Source organism: Chanodichthys erythropterus, chromosome 3 (assembly GCF_024489055.1).
Source record: "Chanodichthys erythropterus isolate Z2021 chromosome 3, ASM2448905v1, whole genome shotgun sequence".
NCBI classification, from domain to species: Eukaryota; Metazoa; Chordata; class Actinopteri; order Cypriniformes; family Xenocyprididae; genus Chanodichthys; species Chanodichthys erythropterus.
This window is the reverse complement of record NC_090223.1, coordinates 27,777,455-27,787,701: the sequence shown is the minus strand read 5'-3', so window position 1 is coordinate 27,787,701 and position 10,247 is coordinate 27,777,455. Positions and strand designations below refer to the sequence as shown.

At 36.9% G+C, this 10,247-nt stretch overlaps 1 protein-coding gene across 1 annotated transcript; it reads right to left on the bottom strand.

Moving 5' to 3' along the window:
* Positions 1 to 1,641: 1,641 nt before the first annotated feature.
* ube2z (ubiquitin-conjugating enzyme E2Z) lies at positions 1,642 to 9,894 on the bottom strand. Its single transcript, XM_067372620.1, has 7 exons — positions 9,186 to 9,894; positions 7,551 to 7,623; positions 6,391 to 6,578; positions 5,201 to 5,312; positions 4,971 to 5,083; positions 4,426 to 4,516; positions 1,642 to 3,488 (listed from the first exon to the last, which is right to left on the bottom strand). The coding sequence occupies exons 1-7, from the start codon at positions 9,572 to 9,574 to the stop codon at positions 3,312 to 3,314; spliced, it is 1,143 nt and encodes a 380-aa protein (XP_067228721.1). The 5' UTR covers positions 9,575 to 9,894; the 3' UTR covers positions 1,642 to 3,311.
* Positions 9,895 to 10,247: the final 353 nt, after the last annotated feature.

Here is a 10,247-nt window from a genome sequence, read left to right as displayed (position 1 = left end):
GACCTTTTTGATAAATTTTTACTAGTGGGTGCAGGACACTATAGTTCATTTATGTAAGTGAGGATAGCAAAATAAAGTAAACTGACATATTATACACAAAAAATCTTCATACAGTGGACTACCAGTAACATTGCCGGAACAAAAATTATTCATGTTTTGCTTAAGTGTTATCTGACATAATTAAGATTATTTTTTTTTTCTGACACAGTTTAGAGATCTTGTTATATTTTATCACCATTTTTTTAAACTACAGTGAATAAACTGTATTAATGAATGACATGTTTGATACCATATTCTGTGGTGCTTATCAATATTTGTTATTAATCGTTGTGGTTACTGTAACTTAGAAGATGTTTCAGCTGAACATTTCCACCAAGACAATTTCAATTGTTGTCAAACAGATTGTTAAATCTGTAGCTGCTCTTACAGTCAAGAGTCTTCTCTGATGTATAGAGGGCAGAAGATATAAAACAGCATGCAGAAATTACATACGACAGAGATGTGGTCTTTCTCAATTATTTATGAAACACTTTTTACTACACCATGTTACACTTCACTTATAGACTATTCACATATAAGTGAGATTTAAGTTTTGATATAACTTCAGGATTCATATAAAGTTGCCTCCATAAAAGCACATCTAAGAGTTTAGCCAAACACCATTAACAGTTTGGCAATCTTTCAGACCCATCTTTCATTGGGTTTTTCAACAGGATTAACAGGTTTTTCAACACGAGAGAGTTGGCTTGTGCTCTGTGGTGACAATAGCTGCGCACTACTGCCCCCTAATGACCACTCAAATGCTTCAAGACAACACACAGCGATTATACTTGCATTACTAAAAGTGCTCGTTTAAAGGATAATCATGCATGTAATAAATTTACAAATATTTTTTTAATTAATTGTGTAAGATCAGTGAGATTTTAAATTAAATGAGGAACATTCTTGTGCCCTGAAACTAAAATGCATCTATTTTTTGATGTGCACTGAACATTTCAACTCAAGGCATTTAAATTAAAATCCTTATCGTCCAAATCAGTCACAGTCCAACATGTTTTAGAAACATATGAATATGTGAATTGTGTTTTCACAAACTCAGCATAAAACTGATTGAAAGATAATGGCAAGGGTTATTTCAATGTGTCATATGACCTAAAAACACTGAAACCTGATGACATTTTGAAACTGAATTACTAAAATTAAGCATGATTTTTATACACTACCTTTCAAAAGTTTGGGGTCACAAGTCTCTTATGCTCACCAAGGCTGCATTTGTTTAACCAGAAATACAGTAAAAACAAAAGATATATTAAATATTATTAGTTTAAACTGTTTTCTATGCTAATATATTTTAAAATGTAATTTATTCCTGTGACAGCAAAGCTGAATTTTCAGCATCAGTCTTCAGTGTCACATGATCCTTAAAAAAATCATTCTAATATGATGAATTGCTGCTCAAGAAACATTTCCTGTTATTATCAATATTGAAACTATTGTGAAACAGTTGTGCTGCTTAATATTTTTGTGGAAACCACGATACTTTTTTTTTTTGTGATTCCAAAAAACTCATCTTAAAATTAAGTGAATTATAAGTGAAAACAGTACATCAATGAAACAAGTGCAATCAAACAGAGGCACAAGTAATCAGAATCAGTTTTATATATATTTTTTTCTTATAGTTGCAATTGATACATTAATTATTTACATAATTCATTCTCATTTTGCTAACAAGGGAAAAGCATTAGTACATCAAAAAGTCAAACTCACAGTTAAGGAACTGTTTCCTGTTGCAGGGCGTTCTAGAAGACACACAGACTTAAGAGTCAAACAATCAAGCAACCTAACAAGTGCTGTCTTATCAAAATATGATGCCCTAGACCAGAATATATTCTCTGTCGCTTAAGAGAAATCAACTGCATCAAAATGATAGCACATGCAAAAACCTCAGAACTGTACTTGGGCCCATCTGAGAAAATAAAACTTTGCTAAAGGATTTGTGTGTGTGTGTGTGTGTGTGTGTGTGTGTGGTTAATCACTCAAAAGAGAACCAAGAGTATCTGCTTTTCCATGGATAAAATGCATCATAAATGTAAATGTATACAGAATAGTAAAGGCTGCCAGTTTGGTTGTGTTCATCATGCTGTGGGAAACTATATTTAAAGGGATGGATTGCAATAGATAGTTGTAAAATATTTAGGTGCACTCTCATGAAAACTATAATTGGAGCATAGATAGAACCATGGTGTCAAGAAATGGTTAAATATTATCCCATTCCTCTTCTCCAAATCTGTACTACGCAGCCTAATCCTGTTGCATATGAGGACACCAGTGACCACAGTATCCCCGGTAAAGAGAAGGACATTTGTAGCAGTATCGAGGCTGGTGTGCAACTGCTGTCTAAGCATTATGAGTGAAATTACAACAAAAAGCATGTAAAAGTACGTTTCTGCATTGTTGAAAATTCAGGATTATTCCCAGAACAACAACAGAAGAACAGATGTCTCTTTTGACACTCAACAGCTTCACAATTAGAGACAGACTTAAGATCACCAAACGAAACTGTATTTCCAACGAGTCGACGACACTCAAAAGGCAACCTTTCCCATTAGTGCTTGGCAGGCTGCTGATACTTTCACCAGTTCAATAGCATTTTAAGAACATTGAACATTAAAATAAAACTTCTCTATATAATTATATGTACATTTCTTTAAAGTTGCATCCATTTTTCTTGCTCTTAAAGTGTGGTGTTCAATTCATTGTGAATCTGTATCTCTGATTTCATTAGTGAAAAACAAACATTTGGATTAGACTAAACAGTGGAACAAAAAGAAATGTGTGCATTTGCAAGTAAACAGGTTTGTTTTAGGAGTGATTTTATTATCATTATGAATTATTTGACTTCATATGTCTTCTTTTTTCTGTTTAGCTCTACAATGGATGCAGCAAGAGACAGAAACATGGACTCAAAAGGTAGAGGCTGTGGTGACCTGCTGAGGAGCCGGCGTATACATCTCTGTCACTTACAAATGTACACACGCACACATACATCTATATGCAAGGCCCTCATTCCCCCTCCTGCCTGAACCTCTTCTCCATCAAAGAAAAAAAATAAACAGCAAAACAAAAAGGCAGTCATTGGCCAGCACACAAGAGCAAAAAAAAAACAAAAAAAAACTCTGTTCTCCATGAGCGGATTCTCCAGGGGTTTTTTTTCCAGCTCTTCTTGCATCTGTGCTCGCTTGAGGAGTCCGGAGCTGCAGGTAAAGGGAAACGATCTAACCTTTGTTTGCTTCACACCCCTAGAGGGCACTCTAAGGCTGTGAGCTGCCCTGACTGTCCGGATCGGTGCCGGACGAGCTGGTATCCGAGTCAGAGTCGCCGTCATTGTCCTCTGGCGGGCACTTTTCCCGCAGTCGCCTCTGGATGGCTCTGAGACGAGTCAACAGACCTTGGTAGTCAAAACGACCTCTCTTCTCCCCAAAAGGATCCTGCAAGACATGCATCAAAATACACACATTTGACGGGGATCAAAAAGGACATTTAGGATATTTAACTACTTTAAGGTAACGATTGTAAAACACCGAAAAAGGTTTTTGCTAACAAAAAAAAAAAAAAAAAAAAAACAGTGCCAATTTTCAACCAAACTATTTACGTTAAACTATATAAAACACTACCATACAAAAGTTTGGGGTCAGTACTTTATTTTTTGGGAAAGAAATTAATACTTTTATTTAACAAGGATGCATTAAATTGATCAAGAGTGACAATAAAGAATTATAATTTTACAAAAACATTCCATTTCAAATAAATGCTGTCTTTTTGTACTTTCAATTCATCAAAGAATCCTGAAAAAAATCCACAAATTTTAAGCATGATAATAATAACTGTTTCTTGAGCAGCAAATCAGCATGTGAGTAATGAAGCTGAAAAGCTTTGGCATCGAAGCTTTGACAACCAAAATACCCCCCCAAAAATTATATATTTTACAACACAAAATCATACCACTATAGAAAAAGTTAAAATTAAACAAAAACAATACGATTCAACCACAGTCTGTGCAACAGTTCCACTTTAATACGTGTGACGCGACTACAAAATGCCTGAAAACTGATTCATAGCAGGACTTGAGAACCATAACAACTCTGAAAATCCCACAGAAATGGCTGCGGGCGAATGGAGGCTGTACTCAGTGATTCAGCTCAACTCAAGTTCTCTTTGACTACGAGGTGTGATTGAGCGTCACGTTCTTTGTTCTTTTTGGTCTTCTGTAAATGCTGACATGAATGACTCACCACAGCTAATAGGACTATTTGTAAAATCACAGTGCTAAATGTTTACATAAGGTTGTATTTCTAATGTTATGATGACAATCGAAATGACATCACAGGGCACAACATGAAATGTAGCAAAGTACGTTTGCATTACCTGCATGTTCTGCCCTTGGAGATGCAGACGTTCCTTGCAGACCCCCTCATAGAAATCATAGTACTCCAGGAAGGATTTCTCCATCACGCTCCTAGGAACAGAAAAACAATGCTCTTAAAAGGGTGTGTTGGCCATTTAAAAACCTATACAAGTATAAAAAAAAAATTCTAATGGATTCTGGGTTGATTTAAAAATTCTTGTTTTTGATAACTAATATAATTTCCAAAGAAAACTTTAACCATTTAATAAATGGCAATACTAATTCACATTTATTTGTATAGCGCTTTTCACAATACATATCGTTTCAAAGCAGCTTGCAGAGAATGCATGTCAAGATTACAATTTAAGAAGAATGCAGTTAGCTAGTAATGTAATAATTTGGGCAATTAATTTACAAACACTGTTAGCATTTAACTTTAAGTGTAGAAGCAATGAGCTCCTGGAAAAATGAATAAATAATAATAAATAATAAATAGTTTAGTTCGGGCTACAAGCCTTTAAAACAGACCCAGATTATGCGAAATGGCGAAGGGATCATCACTCACCACAAAGCCTCGGGACACGGCACTTTACCCTCTAGCATATCGCACACAGCTACTCGCATGGTTTCGTGGCGGATACACTCGTTGTAGTTTTTGCTGTCACCTGGATGCCTTTCCTAGCAAATAGATGACATTGCAGAATAAACTATAGCGTTCACTGTGAACCAAATAAAATAGATTACAGGAGGACCGCATAGGGACCTTCTAAACCAAGAATGTGGGAGAAATAGTACCTGCTCAAAGCCTGGCTCATTGTGGTAAGGGTTCTCTGTCATTAGGGACTGTATGGATATGAGAACAGAGGAGATGCTCTGGGCGGGACTCCACGCTGGACCAGTCCAAGTGCTGTAGAAAGAAACAGCTGGGATCTGAGTAAAAGCTCATTCATACCAAGAATGATAACTATAAATCTAACTCTATTAGCATCTACTAAGGATGAAGATAGATGCTGCGAAGATTGATACATCGACATCGAAATATATATTATATATATATATATATAAATTAAATGTGTGTGTGTGTATCAGTAAGTTTTTGGTGTATATTTAAAAATGTTTTGCTGATTAAGATAAATTATATCAGGTTGTATTGTGATGAAGTGTTTAAAGGTGCTAAAGAGGATCATTTCGTCGACTGAGAATCCAAAGACTGTTAGTGAGTTTTTGAAATGAGCGCATGCGTAAGAACAACCCCCTCCTTCACAGCTCATTTCGAGGGAACGCCTCCCAAAACTCGTGCACGAGTATTGGAACACGAGTGTTTACCACCGGCATTCGCTGTGTCGTGTTAGTGGATTCATTATGTCGGACTCACCGCAGGTAACTCATAATCTGCAGTTGTTACTCCTGCATGTGGTGCCTGTGGAGTGTGGAAAGTTACTGGAGCGCGCAGCCGCGCACGTCTCTCACAAGGAACGTCACGGCAGTGATTGACAAGCCAGAGGGCCAATCGTTTACACGATGATCGCGTAAACGATTGGCTGATGTTTTTAAGGCCCTACCTCGTGCACAGATGATGTATATTAATATTATTCCTTTCAGTGTACTTAATAAATAGTCTTTTATCAGTTAGTAAAGACCGTTTCAAGTAATATTGCAAAAATGTATAAAACAAAACATCCTCTTTAGCACCTTTAATTGTTTTTTTTTTTTTTTTTTTTCAGAAATTGATTCCAACAATTCTGATTTTATTGTTTTTATCATTTATCAGCTGGAAAAAAATAACTCAAAGTGATTCCAACGATATTGATCCTCTGTCATTATTGTTATAGTTGTGGTGTGACAACCTACTCTCAAATAATTAGAATGATTAAAACTTTATGGTTATCGTCCTTGGTGTGAACAGGCCTCAACTCTGGAACTAAAAGTGGCTAAGTAAAATATCTGAGAATCCAATAAAAGCTTAAACAAGAAACCTGTCTTACCCGAGGATGCTCAGGCAAACTTTGCCGTTGCGGTAGAAGTTGGGGTTGAAACGAACAGTATTGTGCCCTGTAGTGATTAGTTTGACGCGTGGAGGGTGGATGGGATAGTCAGGGGGACAGCGGAACAGGAAGAGGAAGAAGCCACCCTCATATGGTGTGTCGAAGGGGCCGGTGATGAGGGCATGAATCTGTGGAGACAAGAGGAGGAAGAGGGGTTATTTGAAGGGTTTCACCTTTCTAGGCCACAACAGAAAAACTAACCTGATACATTCATACACTACAGCAATTTTCATGACTTTTTAAAACACTTTTACAGCATTTCTTAATTTAGTATAGTGTTAAAGTATACTACTGTTCATTAATTTATGCTTGAACATAATACTTTAACACATAATATACACAATATATACACAATATTAATATATACAACTTGTTTAAATATTAATACAAAATGTTAAAAATATGTTTTTTGCACACTATAGTCTGTAAGGTATTTTAAATGTTTTTTTTTTTTTAAAGAAGTCTCATGCTCATCAAAGCTGTATTTGTTAGATCAACATACAGTAATATTTAGAAATATTACAATTTAAAATAACAGTTTTTAATATGTTTTAAAATATAATTTAATTAAAGCTGAATTTTCAGCATCATTCCTCCAGTCTTCAGTGTCACATGTTCCTTCAGAAATCATTCTAATATGATGATTTGCTGCTCAAGAAACATTTATGATTATTATCAATGTTGAAAACATTTGTGCTGCTTAACATTTTTGTGGAAACGATAATGCATTTTTTTCCAAGATTCTTTGATGAATATAAAGTTCAAAAGAACAGCATTTATTTGGAATAGATTTTTTTAACATTGTAAAAGTATTTACCGTCAATTTAATGCATCCTTGCTGAATAAAAGTATTTTTATTTCTTTGAACACTAATGTATATGTAGAAATGAACATTAACCTAGCATAATAAATGCTGTAAAAGTATTGTTCATTGTTAGTTCATGAAACCTAATGCATTAACTTTGCATGTGCAATCAAAGCATTCATTGTATAGTAAGAATATGACAATACAAGGAAGGATTGAGGGAGGGAACACAGGAGAGTGAGCGAAATGCTCAAATATCATCATAATTGTGAGGGAAATGTCTACTGATGCTTACCTTGGTCATGTCGTGAGGATCAGGAACCACAAACATACCCGGAGGAGGTTCTTTATAGATGGACATAATGTCTCTAAAAAGAGGAAAGAAGAAAAGAATATGTTCACAGAATCATTAAAAACAAACAGGCATCACTCACATGAAGAAATATCAGTGGCAGTGTGCACCATTTTTCTCAAAGCACGAGAAAGGAAGCAGAAGCCACATACAGACCCTGCCAAGAAAATCATCAGATCACTGAATGCCTGTAATACAAAGCCAAACTACACAAACATAACTGACTCATTGTAACCAAGTGCTTTCATTTTCGTGTCCACATTTCCATTATTAGTCCTCTGGGGACGTCTGATCAAATTATGCCCAGGCCAAAGTCACTGCCAAGTGATAATTCCCTGAGAGTGTCAACATTGTACCTTATAAATGCGGTCGCCTATAACAGATTAATCTGCGGGCAGGATTGTAACATTTGGCTGGAAAATGTTTCAGAATGCCAGGCTAGTACAGATTGACAGGTCATTAGTTTGAGCAATATTTTTATTGAGAACTACTTTAAAAGTTCATGCCATTATTTGGTAGATGTGTAAAGAATGATACCTAACTGCACAATTACAGCACTGTGCATTCATCAGAAAATAATAACGCTCACAGGTGAATAAAGTGCATAATTTTAACATAAATTAATCAAATTTGAATGCATCATTCTCAAGCAAGAAATGCATACCTAAGATGAAAATAAATTAGAACGAAACAACTTTGCATTAATGTAATAAGATAATGACTTCTATAGGCTCTTTTACACTTGAGCAATAGCCGGAAATTGGCTCTCTTAGACCTAAATGGGATGGAAAAGGACTGGAAGGCCAAGAAAACCTTCAAAATCTGATGAGTAGGTTCTCAGATTTTCTTCTATGAGAAACTGGAAGATGTCCAGGAGGTCACACTAAAGACTGATTTTTGCTTAAAGAAGCCGTTTATTTTGATATTTTTAAATTTTTTACATTTTGTATACATGTTTCCTGTTTGTATCACAATAAAGTCCAACAATTAAATATGGATGGTAATTAAAACACAACAAAGTTGGTGATGGCTTAACACATATATTTTATTATATGTGAAGACTTCAGATGCAAAAGCCTCTAAGTGCCGTCTGAAATGTTCTTCTATCTTAAGCATTTTTATCAAGCTTATATGTTTAGGTTCAGTAATTCCACTTTAAATGGCAATTAATAGGTCCTTTTCATTGCCATCAAAGTGAGATAACTGAAAATAAACATACGAGCTTGATAAAAATGCTCATTTTAGAAGAAAATTCCAGACGGCACTTAGAGGCTTTTGCATCTGAAGTCTTCATATATAAAAAATATAATACTTATGTTTATATGCATGATATGATACACACACACACATACACATACACATACATATATATATATATATATGCTATTTATTATTGTGCCAAAAAGCAACAATTAGCAGTTAAATGTAAATGTGTATCTGAAGTTCATTCAGCATTCTGACATATGTTTGGATGGGACAGTAAATTAATAATGCACTGCAGCACGCAGGCGAACTTAAAAAAAGTTGTCTTACACTTCCTAAAACAAACACAGACCATATAGGATAGTCTATCATTACCTTTTTATCCGGAGAATACACTGCTGAGACGCCTTTTCGTTGTCCCAGTCGGTGCTTAACGTGGGATCCCAGGAGGTGGCGTGAATTTGGGACAGGAGGCCCGCTCCAGCCGGGACTCCTGATCCAATACCGGGCGGCAGGGATGGAGGAACGGCCACGGGGACCGTGGAGTCGAGCGCATGGGTCAGAACACCGAGTCCGCTCTCCACGGCCGGAGTGATGGTATGCGCGATCCCGGGAGCGACCACCGACAGGCCGGTCTCTGCCGGAGGCGGGGAGGCTGATGAATGCCCCGGTATAGAATTACCCAAACTCGCGGAGAACTGCGCTCCGTGGTCCTGCGCCATCCCTACCGATCCGTTGGCCTCCTCCCCAACGCTATCCGCCATCGTCGATGAGACCGAAGAAGCCACAAACTGTCTGAACAGCTGTCAAATCAATCAGTTTCTTCAGCAGTTTCTGTTTCTCCTCGCTCGGAGGCAAGTAGAGGAGGGCAGGAAGAGAGAAATGACTCCTACATGTTCTCCCTTTCCCCTCTTCTGACCTCAACTATAACAACCTATGTCGAGAGCAGCGCTGAATTTAGTGTATTAACCGAATTAGCTGAGCATTTAACATTCACATCAATGAGCAGCTGAGTTTAAGGTCCAAACGCACGTAAACGTAGTTGCCCCTCGCTCGGCCTGGCCTGTTTATCAGTGTTGTTTCATTTCTCTCCACTTCCTCCTCATTCAGCAGGAAATACTGCCATCTAGCGGTGCACTCCTGGAGGAGGTTCAAGCTGAAGGGGAGTTCTGAGGAAACGATTCTGGTTTCATTAAAGATTCTTTTACAATATTTGGATGACAGAAATGCAGTTCCACTCAAAATGTGTTTTAAAAGTGCAGTACGCGAGTTAGTATTTGAGTCACTAAAAATAACTGGGAATCAGTCATTTTTGGTCGCGCTGCATGTTTTTGATTCACTAAAAAAGAACCGGCTCATAACAGTCAATATTAGGTCGACTTCTCCAAGCGGTGCTCACTGCAGAGCCAAATGACGTCCAGCTCACACCTCTCTGGA

Excerpts from the sequence above, each read along its gene's own strand:
- ube2z (XM_067372620.1), bottom strand. The coding sequence starts at position 9,574 with ATGGCGGATAGCGTTGGGGAGGAGGCCAACGGATCGGTAGGGATGGCG. Across the intron at positions 5,313-6,390 it reads GTTTGCCTGAGCATCCTCGG|CACTTGGACTGGTCCAGCGT; the intron begins GTAAGACAGGTT and ends TTCTTTCTACAG. Across the intron at positions 5,084-5,200 it reads ATGAGCCAGGCTTTGAGCAG|GAAAGGCATCCAGGTGACAG; the intron begins GTACTATTTCTC and ends TCTATTTGCTAG.